The sequence below is a fragment of the Castor canadensis genome, chromosome 15 (assembly GCF_047511655.1).
Source record: "Castor canadensis chromosome 15, mCasCan1.hap1v2, whole genome shotgun sequence".
NCBI lineage: Eukaryota > Metazoa > Chordata > Mammalia > Rodentia > Castoridae > Castor > Castor canadensis.
In genome coordinates this window covers 74,873,621-74,893,744 of record NC_133400.1, presented here as the reverse complement: position 1 = coordinate 74,893,744, position 20,124 = coordinate 74,873,621, and the positions used below count along the sequence as shown (strand labels likewise).

Here is a 20,124-nt window from a genome sequence, read left to right as displayed (position 1 = left end):
GTATATTTAAGAAAATAGGTCTGTGTAAATCCTGTATCATAGTGCTTATGTGTCTAGGCTTAGGAGCTGGAGTTGGAGTGCCTGCATTTTCCACTTAATAGATTCAAATTTTTTTTTTTTTTTTTTTTTTTTTTGGTGCTGGGGATGGAGTCCAGGTCCTCACTATGCTAATGTAAAAAGCAGCCCTATAGTTAAATAGACTTATTTCTAGGTTCTCATCTGAAATCTAGAATACTAACAGCTTTCAGTTCTCTGGATTCACTCTGGATGCTTGGCTGACCCTCAAGCATCATAACTACAGGACATCAAAGGTTTTCTACCTTTGGATACAGTCTGTTCGACAGACACCTATTCTCTGTCTCCTTCCTTCAAAAAAAAAATGTCTTTTCCTCTTAGTTAAATGGAGTATAGGAGATAATAGCCTGCCTTCTTGATAAGCCAACTAGTAATGCAGAGAAAAGACTAAAGAAAATTGACCCCATTCTTCACTTTTGTATACTTTTAGGTGCTAAGTAAGAAACTGACTGGCTAACTCAGTCATCTAAGAAGAAATAAGGGACTACTGGATTATCTATAGCAGAGTCATCAGTTCTTAAAAATGGGGAGTTGGCATTTCTGGAAGTTTCATTTTGCAGTATAATCATTTAGGCTAAATGAGTAAGATACTGTAGTTTGAACTATGAAAATGAACACTAACCTATGTTAAGAGTTCAAAATAAGCAAATCAGTAGAATTTGTGGAAGCTAGTCAAATCTCAAACTAAAGAGAGTAGTATGTATATCATATACTATTCTTTTTTTCTTTGATGGGTCTGGGGTTTGAACTCAGACCTTTGTACTTCCAAAGCAGGTGTTCTACCGCTTGAGCCACACCTCTAGTCCATTTTGCTCTGGTTATTTTGGAGATGGGGGTCTCGTGAACTAGTTGCCCAGGCTCTCCTTCATCAGTAGTCCTCCCAACCTCTGCCTCCCACATAGCTAGGATTACAAGAGTGAACCACTGGTGCTTGGCTAACATCTCACATACTTGCATAAACATGCCTTTGAGAATATTTGCTTCAGGCAGAAATTTTATGTGTGGTTAAAGATGGTTTTTGTTGTTGTCATTTTTCAGTGTTGGGGATCAAATCCAAGACCCTGTGATGCTAGGCAAGCACTCTTCCATTGAGCTACATCTCTATCCCTGTTGTTTTGAGACAGTGTCTCACTGTGTAGCTCAGGCTGACCTGGAACTTGATATTAGCACAGGCTGGCCTTGAACTCATGATCCTGCTGTTTCAACCTCCCAGGTGCTGAGATTACAGATGTGCAATACCATGTAGTGCCTATATTTTCTTAAAGATTCCCCACCCCCATTTTAATTATTTTATTTGTTTTTTTTTGAGACAGTGTCTTTATATATATATTGCCCAGGCTGGCCTGAAACTTGCTATGTAGCCCGGGCTGGCCTTGAATTCGAGATCCTTCTGCCTCAGACTTCCACACACTGGGAAGTGTACACTGCCATGCCTGGATCCCCATTTTTAATTATGGAAGTTAACAGACATAAAGTTACTTTATCAAATAGCCATCAGTGTTTCTAAAAGCTTACTCAAGTTTCTCCACTGACTTGACTGATAAAAACGAATGCATTCCCTGGTCTGAGATAGTACTTGGTGTAGCACTGCTTGCCCTAGAGCATTGCCAAGAGCAAGCTCACTGCCAAGAACTTTTAGTCTTTCCTTTCAGGTCAATATTCCACATTCTTAATGGGGAGCCTGACCAACTCAAGCCTGTGTTGGATGTCAGTGAGGACAGTTACTTAGTCCACGCATAATTTGGAAAGATGTAATTTGTGGCCAGCCAAACCTATTAAACACCCCATTTTATTCCCACGTTGTGACTAGCCTTCCCTAGTAGAATCTAGAAATCCACCTTTCCCAGCCTCCCTGGCTACTCATAGGGTTAAGGTTTATTGAGGTTTATTGCCATTCATGCTTGAATTTTTGATTCAAGTGAGCTATGATACAGAGGAAGGCTGGGCAGTGATTTTGCTAATATGGGAATGCCAGGGCACTGAGTTTCTGGAATTGGTAGGAGGACCAACTCCATACCAGACAAGTTCAGTCTTTAAAGGAGGTAGCATTTGAGCTGAGTCTGCAGTGAGGAGCAAGAGTGAATCAGACAAATGGGGATGCTCTGTGGGGAAAGACATTCTAGTGAGAGGAAGCAGCCTGGGAAAAGTGAGAAGTGGCGCAACATGCATGCTCTGTTGTTGTTTAAACAACGTCTAGGATGGAGTGTGTGGATAAGGCAGCTGGAGAGGTATTTAGAAGCTGGGTCTCAGGGGACCCTTTTTGCCTTGTTCAGAAGCTTGCTTTTAATTCTGTAGCTAGTAGAGAGACCTCAAGTGGAGTAAACTTTACATTTTACGTTTATGAGCAGATCTCCATTCCTGTTGCTCATGGTCATTGCCCTTCCTCCATCTCCACAACATAAAAAGCTAATGCACTTCTAAAAAGAGGATTTTACTTCCAACCATCAGCAGATTTTGTTTCTCTATGTGATAGGTATATTGAGTATAAATTCTTTTCTATGTTTTCTCAGGTACATTACTGCTTTTCAAGAGCAGCAATCGCACTTGGAAAAGAAGAGCTGACATTTCTATGTGCTTCTCTTTTCAAGGTGTTGCCGCATGACAGCAAAGCTCGGCGACTCTTTGTAACAAGTGGTGGACTTAAAAAGGTTCAAGAGATAAAAGCAGAACCTGGTTCTATCCTTCAAGAATACATCAACAGCATTAACAATTGTTACCCAGAGGAAATCGTAAGGTGCGGAAAATGGACTTTGAGAAGTTTAATATTACAGTATAGTCTTTTGGTTTTCAGATGCACATATTGCATATGCTATGTCAGAATGTGCACTTTGAGATCCTGCATGAGTTTAGTGTGTCTCTGTACTTCTCTTGACCTCTTTTTCCATGTGAAGTAAATTATGTTCTGACTGACACATTTCCAAGTCAATCTGGAGGGTCATTCAAGATATTTTTGTAGTAATTTAATATACACTTTACTAAAGAATACCCAAATACAGTATTCAAATTAACCTAACAGTTTTAAAATTGTAAATACCTAATTTAGAAGAAGCCTATAGATTCTGATTTTTATAGCTTCCCATGTATAAGTAGAAAAGAGTTTAGTAACAAAAAGAAAGTTGTTATTATCTAAATGTTGAAAATTACAAAACTAATATTTTTGATATGCATCTCAGTAGTGTCACAGGAAGCTATTTTCAAGGTTCAGGGTATTATGGTGATGATGATGATGGACAGTGCTGGGGACTGAGCTGAGCCAGAGTCTCACACATGCTGGGCAAACATTCCAGCTACATCCCCAGCCTAGATCAATAGTTTTTTAAATAAAGTCACTTTGCAGAGCATTAACTAAGAAGGCTTAAGTTAACCTAAAGGAAAACTATACCATTAAGCCCAAACTAAATAATAGCAAAGTTAACAACAAAAAGTACAATGACTTAAATGACTGAGGCTAAAAATGCCCACAAAGCAAACAGAATACAAGGCATACCTTATTTATGTTTTTTTAACCTGACACTCATTTCTTTTTCCACTAATGTTAGAAAATAATTCTAATTTTAAAAATTTACATGTTATAACATATCCTTATATAAATTTGAAATTTCATGTTTATTCTTCATATTTAATGTTAATAGTTTTTAATACATATTACCGTATGATTTTAAAAGCACAAGAATAGTTTTAAGATTAAAATTTATTTTCTAGGGCTAAGCACCAGTGGCTCATGCCTGTAATCCTAGCAGTTCGGGAGGCAGAGATCAGGAGGATCATGGTTCAAAGCCAGTCCAGGCAAATAGTTACTGAGACCCTATCTTGAAAACACCCATCACAAAAAAAGGGCTGGTGGAGTGGCTCAAGGTGTAGGTCCTAAGTTCAAGCCCCAGTACTGCAAGAAAAAAAAATTATTTTCTATTCACATACATTCAGCCAATAAATTCTTCCTATAGCTGCCAAGTTTATGCACTTTTGAGAAGCTTATGAGAACTCCTTTGCCAAAAGAGTTCCAATGAGCCAGCTTTGGAAATATTGATACATATACAAGAAATCAAAGGAGTAGTGCATGATAACGTATAGCTACTGTATATAAAATATATAAATGTATAACACAAAATATGTATGAAACTGATAAATGAAGGAAATATTTTATCAATAAAATAAAAAAATAATTTTTATGCATAGAATGTATGTTCCTTCAGGAAGGAATCCTATTTTATATAAGTGTAAAATAACTTTTAATTTTCTAAATGAAAAAATTAAAGAAAAAATGGGGGGAAAAGGCAAACTGAAGGGCTCTGAAATGGGCTGACCTATTAGAATCAATGAATAGTAAGATACTTTCTTGAATAGAAGTTTTCTTTTTTGCTCCTTTTAAGGCATATTTTAACTGAGCACCAGGGATATCATTAGAATTTAATCTGGTTCTTTGTCAAAATACCACTGTAATTTTTTTGAGCCATGCATCCTGTCCTGTTTCCCCGTCCCTCCTCCCCCCCACACTCCAGCAGCCTTTCTTTACTTTTTCAGATAGGGTCTCATGCATTTTGCCCTGGCCAGCCTGGACTGCAATCCTCCTACCTAGCCACTGTAAAGTTTAAATCTGGGATTTCATTTTTAAAAATTGGCTAATTATGAGGATTTTTAATTAGCTGACTTTTTCAAATTCCTAGTACTTTTTAAAGCATTGGGTTCTATAAAATGGTGTTTTACTGAAATATTTGAAACATTGTCTATGAAAATAAATTCAAAGTGTTTTTATTTTTGCATTGTATATTTCTCAAGAATCTTGTGATAACTATTTTAGAACTAATTGTTCTTTGCAAGACAGATGAATAGATACATTCTCTCATCTGTATTAACCTAAACATTAATTCCATCTTACCTCCCGATTTTTGTATTCTTTAAAAAATTCCTAATAAATGTAGGTGGTGTAAGAGGGAAAGGGTCTATACTAGAGAAGACCTAAGTTCTAGACCTGGCCTACTCCACAGCCATGAGTGTGTTTTGAACCCTTTGTCTTCTGGATCTTGCCGGCACTGGGCAGAGGAAGTAGCTTTTGGGAAACATCTCATTTGGGAAAGAAAGCACACACACACAGCCTACAATTTAGCACATTTCTGGTGTTCTAACAATATAATACACTGATCTTAGCCAAAAGGCTAGGAAGCAATCTAGCAATATAATAATAACCCAAATTCTATATGGGCTGGTGATAAGATCAATTCACTTGCATTCTTTTTTCTTTGGGGGGTGGGAGGGCAGCACTGGAACTTGAACTCAGGAATCCATGCTTGCTAAGCAGGTGCTTTTTACCACTTGAGCCACTCCAGCAGCCCTTTCTGTGTTATTTTTGAGATAGGGTCTCACTTTTTGCACTGGCTAGCCTGAACTGCAGTCCTCCTCTTTTAGTTTCCCACGGTAGCTGGGATGGTGTGCACCACCATGCCCAGCTTTTTCTGTTGAAAAGAGGGTTGGTGGGGAGTGTCTCATGACCTTTTTTGCCCAGGCTGGCCTCAAGATCTCCATCCTCCAGATCTCTACCTCCTGAGTAGCTAGGATTATATATAGGCTTGAGTCACCAGTGTCCATCTCACTTACATTCCTAAAATCCACTCAGAGGTAAGTTAGGATAGCAGTGGTTGACGGGCAGAGGGAAGGAATTTCTCATTCCTTTTTGGAGGTTCCCTTTGGTTCTCGATGAGGAACATGGCTGAAAGCTCATGTTCCAGTCAGTTACATACCTTGGAGATATTTAACCCTTTTAATCACAGTGTCTGCATCTGAAAGGTATAGATAATTACCTATTTCATAGAGTTAGAATAAATGAAATAATGCTTAGCCAGAAGGCTTACACATAGGAAGAATTCAATTTAATTAGTATTTCTTTTTTCTTCTTTTCTTTATTTTTGCTATACTGGAGTGTGAACTCGGGGCCTTGTACTTGCAATACTCTACCACTTAGCCATGTCCCAGCCCTTTTTGGCTTTAGTTATTTTTTAGATAGGGTCTTGTGCTTTTTGCTTGGGCTAGCATTTGATCAAAATCCTCCTACCTATACCTCCTGTGTAGCTAGGATTACAAGGATGATCCACCATGCCTAGTTTATTTTTTGAATGGGGTCTCACTAACTTCTTTAGCCAGGCTGGCCTCAGACTGTGATCCTCCCAATCTCCACCTCCAATTCAGGAAGTATTACTTACTGTTCTTTTTTAGCATCCCGTTCTCATTTTTTTTTTTTTCTGTTGAGGTCAAATAGCATTATTAGCTAATCAAATTTAATTTTATAATAATATTGGAGGAACCATGTAGCAGCATTTAGCTATTACTTCACTATTTTTTTCACTATTTTGTTAGAAATATTTTGTATTAAAATAGAACCTTTTTTTCAGTATTTTGATAAGTGCAAATTTCATTTCTTTTACAAATATAAAAGAAAATAAGATTATTGTTTAAATTTAAATGGCTTTTAGTTGCTGAGATAGAATTCTGTACTTTTCCCTGATAAGCTACTTTGGAATTCCTTACCATCAGATAGATTCCATTAGAATGAGGTTTTCTGACAGTTAGTGGATAATTGATATATTTATTTGGGGGCCTCTCTTCTGAGATACACGTGTGGTCTGAATGCACTGTGGGAAGCTGCGTGTATAGTCTACTGATGGAGGTGGGGCTGGGAAGTGCTCAGCACATTTTCTTGCCTGTGGGAATCCTGGTGACTAAGAATTTTCTAAGGTCTTTAGGGAAAGAGCTGGTAAAACCTCAGGAGTCCTTGGTATAGCCAACTTGATTTACTGAGGCCCTTTATTTTAAAGCAACAATGTACAATAGAAATACAGGGTGAGAGTGGGGATGTAGCTCAGTGGTAGAGCACTCACCTAGCATGCACAAGCCCCGATTTCATTCGCAGCACTGCAGGCCAAGTCAGCAGGATCATGAGTTCAAGGCCAACCTGGGCTACATAGTCAGTCAGGCCATCCTGGAATATAGCAAGAACCTGTCTCAAAAAACAAACAAACAAACAACCCCCCCCCAAAAAAATAATAATGTAAGCCACAAATATAATTTCAAACTTCTGGTAGCCACATTTAATAAAATGAAGCAGTATAGGTAAATTTAATGATTTATTTTTGTTAAGCCAATATATCCAAACATTGTAATTTCACTTGTAATCAATATAAAAGTTACTAAGTTATTTTACATTTTTATAGTATTTTGTCATTCCTAGCTCATCTTAATTCAGATGCTAAATTTCATTGGAAATACTTGGCCTGTAGTTACATTATATAAAATATATAGTTGGAAAAGTAGACTCACAAGTTATTACAAATACACCTAAATGTTTTCCAATAATTGGAATGTCTGTTTTAATTTTTTTGGGGGGGGTGGTATTTGGGGTTTGAATGCAGCTTCACATTTGCAAAGCAGATGCTCTACTGCTTGAGCCACATCTACAGGCCATTTTGCTTTAGTTATTTTGGAGAGGGGGGTCTTGTAAACTATTTGCCCAGGCTGGCCTCGAACCACAATCATCCTGATCTCAGCCTCACATGTAGCTAGGATAACAGGCATGAGCCACTGTGTCTAATTGTTTAAATATTTTAATACTAAAAATTCAGTCCCTTAAACATGATAGGTATATTTCTAGTGCTCTTTTCTTTTTTTTTTTTAGTCTGCCTTTTGGAGAGAAACATTCAAGGTAGCATTTTCCATAGGAATATATGCCCTGCTCAACTATGACTGTGTAAAAACACACTATTGAGAAAATACAGCTTTGTTTTGCCCACTTTAACTTGATAAGCTGTGGGAGAAATTAGTGTAATGCATTTGAGTTTTTAAAGTCAATTATGTAAGCATAGGTAAAGATAACTAACAAAGGACAAAGAGACCCTACCATTAGGTTTTATCTACAGAAAACACTTTCAGAAGCTTTATTTTGCATGACTGTTTTGGAAATTTTTAAATTGCACTTCCTTAGATTTTTAAATCCATTTATTCTAGAACGCCTGCCAAATTTTATTTGACACGCTTTTATTTACATGCATATTCTTTCCATAACATCTCAAGTATCCTCCAATGCACTAATCAATATATTTAATGCTTTTATCCTAAGTCTTTCATAAAATGTTCAATTTAAAAATACAAACTTATAGCATTATATATACCCAAAAAACAATGAAAATGATTAAAATTTAAGTCTGTATGATACGAATATTTACAAACCATTTATAAAATACTTCTTTGATGTGAATTATACTTCCCTAAATTTTCTTATGGGTGACCAATCTGATTTAAAGATATTAAAAAATTATTTCTAAGGCAGTCAGAATATGGAAGCTGATTAGTAATGATAAGTTGTACAGTAATTAGCTATGATCCTTAAAAGTAATATTGCGGGCACTTGATATAAAAAATAATTCCTCTGTGATAAAATATCATCACCACTGGCTTATAGGCTTTGCTTGGAAAAACATCCCCTTTGCATTACACTTACTACATGTTGTAAACATGAAATGTTGCTACAGTGTGCTAGGTTGTATTCTCTTCCTTCCTAGTCTATAACCTTAGGCATAAGGCATAAGCATAAGCATACCCTGAAACATGCAGGGTATATGTGAGGTTTCATGCTTAAGATTATTTCAACAAATTCTTTATCTAGTCTCTTTTGTGCCTAATGTGGGAAATCTTTTTACACAGTTTCTAATGGCAAATTTTCTTTTTCAGGTACTATTCGCCTGGATATTCAGATACACTTCTGCAGAGGGTAGACAGCTATCAACCACTTATTAACTAAACAATGGTATATTTTTATACTCAAATTTACAGCAGAGTATGAATAACAATTGTTAAAGCTCTTACTAAGTAGTTGAACTAAGAACATTCTAGTTTTATTCAATGTAAAATCCCAATATTTTCTAAATTTATTCAATACTTTAAAAATTAGTAGCTTGAATATATGGGGAGCTATTCATAGTCATCTGCTGTAAAGGTAGATTTTAAGACATTAAAGAGTTTTAAGGTATATGTTATTGTTCTACTAAACCACACACAAATACACAACACATACACCCCCTCCAACTAGATACAGGTAAGAGATGGTGTTCAGAAACCCTTAGTTATTTTGGCCAATTCCTCACAGGCAAGGAGAACTGGCCTTGCAAATTACACAGTAGGATATAGAAGAGAAATAGTGGAAAGAGGAAACTGATGACATAAATGTAGCACCTTTGAAAGAGCCTCTAAACTAACAAATACAGCCTGTGGATAACCTGTCAGGTTTTCTAAGAATTTAGGAAGGCTCTCCACTTTATCAGTTTTGAAGCTGTCTTCCTTCATGAGGCTGCAGAGGGTAGAAGTCAGAATTAAGCATTATACTCTTATAGACATAGTCTCACTGAAAACTTCCTATTCATGATACTTACTCAAGGCAGCAGGAATATAAAATGGGTCCTCAGTATTTCCTTATTCTATGTTCACATTCCCTAATTTCAAAAGTCACATTTTCAGGGATTTAATGAATAATTTGAGGAGAATACCACTGGGTTCAGACTTTTCATGAATTTTCATTTAAGAAGCTGTAACCGTAGTCAAAAGGCATTTCAATAAAAGTGTTAAAACAGCTTTAGAATTGTCCTTTTTATTTTTTTCGAACCAGTGTGTTTCTGACCTTGGGAATCTGTGCTTGGATTTAGTAGTTTTGGTTGATTGGTATGTGTGCATCTTTTGACCTAAATGTATATTCCATATGTGAGTCTCTCCTGGAGGCCTGAGGAGGAAATGAAGGATAACCTAGAGAACCACCAAGGCCACAGTAGGTCCAGTCTGGCTTGTTTTCAGGTTTTCTTTTTGGATTCTTTTTTTTTTTTTAACCTCAAAAGGAAACCACCTATTTATTTTTGGCATTTTTCTGGATTCATCTCTGTATCACTATTTCCCGACAATGCATAGCTTGCATTGAAAACACTGCAGAATCACACATGTGATTTGGGAAATGCATGCATCTTTTAAAATTTCATCATACCCAAGATTGACCATTTCTTTTTTATTTATGTCAGGCTAGGATTGTTAGTGATTCCCTTTTTCTTTTTTGGTGGTGGGTTTGAGGACTTTGTGCGTGCTATGCTAGGCATGTGTTCTGCCACTGAGCTCACCCTAGCCTCCTACTTTCATTTTTAAATACTTCCTTGAGCCTAGTTTGTAGCAATTTCTTTGGCTTATTACATAGGAAAATGTAATTTTTATTCCTAATTTTATAGCTTCCTTCTTGCCTATCCAGTTTGTCTCATGAGCTTTTTAACAGTGTGAAAAAATAAAAATGCTCTTCATCTACCTTCATTAAGACTTTTTTCTTAGATGACTGTGTTGGTAATAATAGAAACTAGTTTACCTAGATTAAAGCCTCCTCATATATTGTAATGGTGACTTTCCTATTATGTGTTCCTTGCCATTGTACTTTGTATATAAGGTTTTTTAAACCTCATTTTATATCTTTCAAACAGTAGTAAACTAAGGAAGCAATCAAATATTTAATACTCTTCAGCTGGGTATTTATAATTTGATCACATGTGTTTTGGAAAAATGCATGCTATGAAATGCTTCTTGACATAGATAAAACACTAAACAATATGAAACTAATTCTTTACTTTTTGAAAGGTCTGTGAAGCTTTTTAGGAATTAAAACTTTGTCATTTGTGCTAAGAGCAAAACTAATGTTTCTCATTTGAGCCAAACTAGTGTTCCTCTGATAAAAACACTCCTGGAGTAAAAACACTCCTTGTTTGAATTTTGCTGATCCCACTTCTCTGTGCCCTGCCCTGCTCCTTTCCCACAGTTTATTTAAAATTTAACTTTTATAAGGATCCAATCTCTCACTTATGTGAAAAACCGTTGTTAGGACTTCAATTCAGAAATAGAATTGGTGGGGCCTTATTATCACAGATGCAGCCAGTTCACCTGTCTGACAGAACTGTCAAAAGCTGGGTTCTACTCACTGGTCAGAAGTAGTAAGGGTGATGATACTTACTCAGCTTCCTCATAAGATGCTTATGAAAATAACCCACAATGGTGCATGTAACAATTTTGTAAATTCTTCCCATTTACACATACCTAATAGGATTTGTGGGAAATCTGATAGTTAATGGCAGGCTAGACATTTTGATCAGCAGTTGTGCAATCTGCCCCACCTCAAACCCCACATTCTTAGATAAGTAGAGTTACAACCTGATGATTTATAATAAAACAAAACTACATTTCCTGCCCTCATGGAGCTTTCTAACATAAACACATTTTCCCAGACACTCAGAGTGGAAAAGCCACAAGACACTGAACACAAAACAGGCATATTTAATTTAGCATGTAAAAACAAGCAACGACCTCATATTTACAGGACATTGACCTGTTTTTCTAACCCTTTCCCTTAAAGAAAGAATGAAAGCTTTGCTTGTTTCTAAAATTGATTTCAAGTCCCTGACCTTAAATTCCTGGGTGAGGCCATCTCCAAGATGTCACGTTTAGAAACTAACCTTGAAAGGTTGAAGAATTTTTCTGTTGTGCTGTCAAATACCCAACCCTTTGATCGAGATAGATGCTAGCAAATGTTGAGCCTTATAGTGCCACAAAATTCACTGTTCAGGAAAAGTTGATTTGTAGCTAATCTATTTCTTTCAGAGATTAAAAGGATCAAGCGACAGTCTCATCTGTAACCATTTCATTTACCAGTTGGTCCAAAGACTTTTGACCTTTAAAATTAGGTTTTCTTATGCACTCATTTTTGTACAAATATATTTATTTTTAAAATTTATTTTGGTGGTACCAGGATTTTGAACTCAGGACTTCATGCTTGCTAGGCAGGTACTCTACTACTTGAGCCACACCTCCAGCCCTTTACTTTTTTACTTTAGTTATTTTTCAAATAGGGTCTTCTGTTTTTGCTGAGGCTGATCTAGACTGTGAGCTCCCTACTTACACCTCCCATGTAGCTGGGATGACCAACAAGTTGCCACCATGCTCAGCTGATTGGGGAGATGGGGTCTCACTGCCGTCCCTTCTCTCCCAAAACTGCAATCCTTACCATCCCCCCAATTCCTGATCTCCGCCTCCTGAACAGCTAGAATTACAGGTGTTGTAATTTCATTTTTAAGAGGCTTTGGAGGCTATAAAATTAGATGCACATTTAGTTATACCACTTTAAAGAATGGTGGGTTTTATGTTTATAAATATCAATAAGTAATCTCTTAAAAATTTTAGATAATATGTGAATGGGTAAAGAAAAACCAAAAACATCACTCCAGGTATCACAACTCAAAATTGTCATCAACAAGTTAACATAATTTCAAATGGCTTTTCTAAACCTTATATAGCTAGGAAAAGTTTTGGAAAAATGTACTCAGGATATACATGGATTTTAAAATTAAAAAAAAGTTATAGCAGTTTGCTTATTTTACAGAGGACAGAGTTTTCACTTTTTCTTTTATCTCAGTGGATTTAGGAAAGTACTTTCTCAGTCATTAATTTGTTTATAAGTATTTTAATTATAAGTGTATTAAAGTTCTTTTTATTCATAATTGATATATTTTCTACAGTGGATTTTAAACTGAGTGCTGGATCAAGAATATTAATATTATCATCGTGGTTTGGTATAGATAATTATACATTAAACAAAGCCTCTAATTTTTCTGTGCATAGAATTTTTGGTAATCCACTCTTGGTAAAATTTCTACTAAAATATAAAATGTATATGTTACTGGTGGTAAATGTTTATTCAAAGTACTCTGGATATAAAGAAGTTCAACTTTTTGAGAACTATTGTAACCTATATTGCATTTTCTGTTTCCATATTTCTGTGGAGTATACAGTTCAACTTAAAACATACAAATGACATTGAAAGGCAAGAGAATGTCATTGTTTTCCCAGTTTTTTCTTAGATGAGTGAAGTGTTCCCTGTTCTCTTGAGCCCCCATGCCACCCAGCTCTGCAGTATGCACATGTTAGAAATAATGGCAGACTGGACTGACTGAGAATTAGGGTTCTAGTTGCCAGCCTTCTCACCATGGTCAAGTCTCTTTCTGTAGTTCTTAGCTTACTAAAATATCCTAGTATAGTATGGAAGGGAACAGACTAGTATTAAAAGAGACCCACTTTAGAATCCCAAAACTACTATACCCCAAGTCAGTGGCCTTGGGCAAGTTACTAATAGCACCCACTTCCTAGGATCCTGAGGATTAAACGAGGGTGAGTGAGCATGGGACTTGATACAAACTAAGCAGTGTCACCATTAGTCTATATGATACCTTGGAATCAAAAATGGTGCCCATCCTCAACATACTTTATTTCTATCTGGCAGAAATTATTGTAATTATCTTATTTTGATAAAGCAAGACACTTTACTGCCATCTGCTGGAAAATTCTCTTTGTAAATATGCAAATCCGTGAGGTTTAATATGTAAACCATGCCACCCAAGAAGTGCTGGTACCCTTGTGTAGTACACGACCTGCACAGCTGTGCACATAAGTGCTCAATAAATTGCATTTGCTGCTCTCCTTTTCACTTTTGTAAATGGCGTTTGGAAGAGAATTCCAGATAAACAGTGCTATCATATAAAGAAATTCACTTAGAAAAGTCAAAAAGTCAAAGTTAATCTCAAAAAGAATCAGCATTTTGTTACAAAGCCTGGAAACATTTGTGCTCACTGCTTCCCTCCCTTCCCATTTCCCCCCCTGAAAAGTATGTTTAGAATAAAGCCTGCAATTTGAGTTAGCAGAGATACTAATTAAGCCATTAATCTTGTATTTATAAATACTGGATGTAAGACCAAATTAGGGGACATATCTTACATATCGAAAACAAAGCATGTTTTGAAAAAAAAAAAACATACAGCCTTTACATATTGATTTTAAAAACTGAACCAAAAATAATATACTAATAATCATTATTGCAAGATGGCAGATTTCTAGAAAGCTATTCAGAGGCTCTATTATTTGCCTTTCTTTATGTTAGAACTTGGGCTGGGATATAACAGGCAATGCTCTCTTCTAGCCAGATAAGTCCTTATGGAAGGCATGATGGTTACAATAAACTTTTGCATATAAAAGGAAAAATTTGGCTCATTTTCACATCTAGCACTACAGTCATGGAGAAGACTGGCTAACATTGGGTAAGGAAGAGTTTTTACTGATCATAGGAGCACTCTCCCAAGATAAAGGATTGACCCACCTGGCAAAGACCCCAAGTGCCAGGATGGTTCCTGGAAGCCCAGGAAAAGCAACAGCCCACAATAAGTGAAGTGGAAATGTTCAGCTTTCATAGCAGACTGGTAGGAGGTATTAAATGGCTCAGAGAGGTGTGACTAACCTTTATAGGGATGGAAAACCCATCAGCTAGCTGTGATCTGAGGAGGTGCCAGAGGACACCCCATTGTGCTACGAGGGCAACAATCACTGAGGATCTCAGTGGAGGCTGTCTTTTGTATGCAGGGTTGACTAGAGGAGACATGAATACAGAACTGGGCTCCTTGTTAGAAATAACTATGACAGGGTCCTAAAATAATAGAGGCCAGATAGCAGTACTTAACTGTCAGAAGCAAGGTATGTGCAATTATTACAATGAGAGGGGTAAGGCTGCTGTGGCATCAGGGGATCCAATTCACAGAGATCTATGAAGGTAGTTCATAGAGCTTAATGTTCCTCAACGCAAGGTAGTGAGGCTCTGAGTTCAAACCCCAGTACCACCAAAAAAAAAAAAAAAATCCCTAGAGGCAAGGTAAGGGCAGTCCAAGGGCCTCAATTTTATAATGTAAAACATACAATAATTTTATAATATAAATCAAGACTGTATGGTCAGGAGGTTTGAGGGTAGCTTCCCTAGCAGAAAGTCACATAGCCAGGCGTGGTGGTGTACCTCTGTAATCCCAGGTACTCAAAAGGCAGAGGAAGAAGAATCCCAAATTCCAGGCCAGCCAGGGCAATGTTAGACTTTATCTCAAAAACAAAATACGGGACTGGGGGCATGGCTCAAGTGTTAGAGTGCCTGCCTAGCAAGCGTGAGGCCCTGAGTTCAAACCCAGTATCACCAAAAAAAAAAAAAAAAAAAAAAAATATATATATATATATATATATATATATACAAACAAAAGGGCTGGTGGCATGGTTCAAGTGGTAGAGGACTTGCTAGTCTTTTCAACTATTTCAACTCACAACCATGGCTATATGCGGGTGTTTCTTACGGTCAGCTGACGGGGGAGGGGAAAGATCAAATTTTTTCACAGCAGGCTAGGCCCAGCATAAGAGTACAAGCCAAAAATGGATGCTGCTGTACTATAACCTTTGTAGGGTGAAAAGAGAGAGGTGAGAGGAAATCTTCCAAATGGGCAAAGTTCCTAGCTATCTATTTGGTTATCTACTTTGTGTGGCTCATGGGCAGTGATTTACAGGAAGAAAGACTGATATGAATACAAAGTATGAAGAACTTTCTGTCCCATGTTAATTCCTCCTCAAAGCATCCACTACCAAAATGGCACTAGACACTGTGACTCAGCCACATGTCGGCTAGCTTTCTTATAAGTTACTGTAGTATAGGCCAAATGGGCACATTAATGAAGCAGCCAGGGTAGGAGGGATTGTGGCTACGTACAGGCCCAATAGCACAGACTTTCATTCACCAAGGTCGATCTAGCTACACTGATGCTACCAAATGTCTAAACTGTCAGTAACATACACTAGTTCTGACTCCTCTTAGTACCATTTCTCAAGGAGTCCAACCAGTCATTTGGAGGTAAGTTGACTTCAGGGGACTTCTTCTACACTGGAAGGGGCAGGAATTCATCTTGACTGGAATTGTTGTATTCTGGGTATGAGTTTGACTCTCCTATCCACAGGACCTCAGCCAATGCTACTACTGAAGGACTTAACAATGCTTATCCGTAAGATCCCACACAACACTGCCCACTGGTCTTACTATTCATTTGCGATTGCGTAGGTTGAGAGTCCATCCTAAGTAAGTGACAATTATATGGCACTGTTATATATGGAGCTAGGTATCATGGGCTAGGGGAAGTAGCTGTGACCCTGCTTACTGCCATTCCCAGTGGTACATTTGGAGAAATTTGTGCTTCTTGTCCCCCACACTTCAGCTTCTGTGGATTTCTTGGTTCCCAAAGGGGTAATACTTCATCAGTGGACATAGAGTCCCACTGAGTGTTGTGTGTAACTGCCGCTCAGTTACTTCATTCTCCTTATGCCAAGAATCAACAGGAAAGAAGTCATTGTACTACCAGAGATCATTGTCCCTGGTTATCAGGAGGAAGTAGAACTCTATTACAGAAGGCAGGAAGGGAAGAATGTTTGGCACAAATGATTCAGTGGCGTATCTCTTGAGGTTCATACCTAGTTTTAATAAGCAAGCAGACAAGAATAGAAGCCACCTCTAGTGTAAACATGGCAATCAGGGAGTGTCTGGGTCACCTCATTATGCAATGTGCCAAGACCAGCATGGCTGCTAGCTGAGGCTGAGGCAATTCTAGAATGGTGTTGGGATGGGGTGAAGGCAGATGGAGAATCAGTTGCTTCAGTCTTGAGATCCATCATAGCGTCAGCAACTATAGTTTTCCCACTAACCTAAGTTTCTTCAGTAATAAAGGCCCATGAGAATCCTGGAATTTCTGGGTACTGAATGAACTTGCTATAAAGCAAGTAGATCTGAGCAGCACAAGAGATGAACTGTAATAAATATGCTAGTGCTCTATCCATATTTCCTTTTCAGGGCCAAAGGCCAACTCACCCATCCCCCAACTGCTGTGATTTTTTTTGAGCCACTTTTTTTTTGAGATAGGGTATTGATATTGACCAGGCTCTCCTTGAACTCATGATCTTCCTGCCTCAGCCTCCTAAGGGGTGGGAATGCAGGTGTGTGCCACTAGTCCTGGCTAAGTCACATTTTAACTTTACCACAGACATGAATTAAATCCTCAACTCACAGACAGAATGAGTTTTAATAATATGCTAAATCATAACACCTCAATTTGAATAAAAAATAAGGACACTTAGGCAACTAGTTCAAATTGGAATCCAACCAGACCAGAACATCAGATTTTCCTGGATCTGAGTCCCAAAATGCCAGACTCTGTACATTCAGCCCTGAGTAGTTCCCTGTGGCCTCAGCAGCCCATGCTAATTAGGGGCTCTGGGAGCTTGGTTGCTAGGTATCTGCCAAAGGGTACTCTTACCTGACATAAGGGGAAACAGAATTTAAAAACTTTAACTCATACTTGGTCATTTATTTGGTCCAGAGGGGAAAGACAATAAGTTATTTTTCAAAAAATAATTCCACCAATCTCATACCCTCCAAGTTACTTCATAAAAAATAAATAAATACCAGGCATGGTTAATTATGAAGCCATCTCAGTTCTCATCTGATACAGCCTCGTGAAGGCTCTGAATAGTGAAATCTTAATCTCCTTTGTAATGACATTACCTCACAATTCAGGCAAAACCCAAGGTTTCTCATATAAGGGAGGGAGTTAAAAAGACAGTATTCATATAAAAAGTTATTCTTAGAAGACTTAGCTTATTGTTCATACAAGAGATACAGCTCTTGGTTTATACACCATGAGGACAAGGAACCATATTTGATTCATCTTGTGTCCTGCACGACACTTAGCATAGTTACCTGGTGATCAAGAAGTAATTGTTGAATGAATGGGGCTACAGAGTTCGAAGAGCTATCTTGGTTGTTGGCAACCCTCAAGGAAAGCTTAGGCTGGACATTTGTTTTTGTTTTGTTTTTTTCCTCCATGCTGGGGATGGAATTCAGGGCCTCGAATATGCTGTGCAAGTGCTCTGCCTTTGAGCCACATCTCCTATGCTAGGCAAAGACATTTTCAAAGTGTAGCTTGCCCAAGCAAGATGCTCTTTTCAAGTTCTACTCTGATGGGACTGCTGCCACTTGTCTGTTTACAATGGGGCAACAGAACCTGGCTATCTTGTCAACCACATCTACTCAGCTGAGTTTAGCAGTGCCTGTAGCAGTTCCTCATAGGACTTTGTTAAATTATTGGTGGGACAAGGGTTTGAACTCAGGAGTTCACACTTGCAAAGCAGGCACAACTTCAGTCCTCCTTAAGACTTTAAAACGGCAGCAAAAAGAACCAGTTTAGAAGGAATGAACCCACACTCTAGGATAATTTTCAAAATTGACTCAACAGCTTGAGCTTGAATGCATACTGCATGTGTGTTCATGCACCAATCAGATTCTCCTGGGAATTTTAGATTAACATGGAGAGGAAGTTATTGCTGAAACTTTGGAGCTGGTAGCTGAGTCATGAATGGCAACCCTCTGCAGGAATCAGTGATAACCTCTGAGGGTCTGTGAACTGCCTAATGTCATTCTCCTGGGGAGAGATTCCATTGTTCAACTTTTCCTTGGATTCCATGAGATGCTCGAGCATCCTTCCTGTGAATTTATACTGGTGCTTAGGTTCTCCTCGGCTGGTTTCTGTTATTTGCAAACAGAAGAAAGGCATTTTGGAGAAACCAGGTGGATCTGAGCTGGGTTCTTAAAGAATTGTGGTGTTGCTGGAAGTGGTGGGAAAGGGGAAGGAGAGCTGAATGTAGAGTTGGTATAAAGGCTCTGAAGACATCCTCCTTTATGCTTGTGTCAGCTGTGAGCAATAGGCTGTCAAGCAGGCAGTGACTCAGCAGAGGGCTGCAAGGGGCCACACTGAATGTGGCTGGTTTTAAAATATCCATTTCAAAAGCAACTGATTGCTCTGCTTTCCTCTCTGTTTTTTAAGAGAAGTTTCCTACAGTTCTGGCTCCAGCCACTTAACTCCTTTCTTTTGTGTCTCCTGCCTTACCTATCCAAGGTGCCAACTACCTACCAATAAGAGAGCCACAGTCTTTTTGATTCCAAGATATTTCTGTGAATTAATAGCCTTTTTACTGAGCCCAAGGAAGGAACTCAAATGGTTACTTAATCCTTGCTTCTTTTTTCCAGTTTTCCCAAGTATCCCATTGTAAGAATTTTGGAGATAAATCCTGCCTCTGGTTCAAGCCATCTATTTAAATGAGGTTTTTTTGTTTTAATGCCACTGGGAAGGAAAAGCTAAATTAGGAAAGGGAAAAGAGTTGTGAATTTAAGAAAAACTACAGCAAATCTATGTGGGAGGAGGGAAAGAAAAGAGGAATTTGAATCATTTATTTGCGGCATGTCTTACTGACAGTTAAATACAGTGGTTTGTTCTGTTTTCTGCCACTCGAGGGTTACTTAATTAAATTCATAACCTAGGATGCTAACCAGCCCCACATCTAAAATAATTGCTTCTCTGTTGGTGAGATGTAAAGCCGGGATTGATTTTCCCCTGGCCGATTGCTCTCCTTTCTGACTCATGAATGTCATCTCTACTCCCCTCCCCACGTAATTTGATCTCTGTATTTGATCCCTATTTAGTAGTACACTTCGTTAAACAGATGTCTGAGTAATTAAAATCCCACATGGGTACACTAGTCACTGAGTTACATCTATTTAATACTCATCTTAGAAACTTTTCACCCTCAGCTTTTTTTTCTCATCCTTGGTTGTTATATGTTAGTGGCCTTTAGAAGGCTTTAAATATTAGAGTTCAGACCTGCAACATTTGTTTTCCTATATTCATTGAGCCTCCTTTCTATTTTCTGGAGCATTTTCCTCACATGTTCCAGACATCTTTCTCCTTTGACTCACCTGGATTTTTTACCAGGTTTCAAATTTTCATTGGATGAATCATCCTGTATTTCATTCATGCCAAGCACCAGTAATTAAAAAAAAAAAATTTCAGAACAATGTTGCTATAACCATGGATTAAGACTGCTTTTTTTTTTTCTCCTGAAACACAGCCAAAATATTTCAGTCTGAACAATCTTCCAAAAATTTTTTTAAATATTTGAGATCAAATACTAGAAACCTGTTTGGTTGCTACAGGTCAATGAAGAATTTTGATGGCAAAGAGTTAGAGAGAGAAAGAATGTGCTCAGAGTAGAGAGGGAAGTTAGGAAGGCTTATTATATGGAATTTACTTTTTTGAGAGA

At 37.8% G+C, this 20,124-nt stretch overlaps 1 protein-coding gene and 1 long non-coding RNA gene across 4 annotated transcripts in view; one reads left to right on the top strand and one right to left on the bottom strand.

Annotated features, from left to right (window-relative positions):
* Positions 1 to 9,688, top strand: part of Spag6 (sperm associated antigen 6) — a 58,690-nt gene extending 49,002 nt beyond the window's left edge. For 2 of the 3 annotated variants that reach the window (XM_020167452.2, XM_074056528.1), the window contains 2 exons: positions 2,664 to 2,809; positions 8,791 to 9,688. In XM_020167452.2, the coding sequence (XP_020023041.1) occupies positions 2,664 to 2,809; positions 8,791 to 8,860 (216 nt within the window). In that variant the 3' untranslated portion in view covers positions 8,861 to 9,688. The remainder of the gene's footprint in view (positions 1 to 2,663; positions 2,810 to 8,790) is intronic. The other variant, XM_074056529.1, reaches the window with a different exon arrangement.
* LOC141417512 (uncharacterized) overlaps positions 1 to 20,124 on the bottom strand; it is a 47,338-nt gene that overhangs the window by 19,183 nt on the left and 8,031 nt on the right. The window contains exon 2 of the long non-coding RNA XR_012442143.1: positions 6,945 to 7,045. This is a non-coding gene — a long non-coding RNA (uncharacterized lncRNA). The remainder of the gene's footprint in view (positions 1 to 6,944; positions 7,046 to 20,124) is intronic.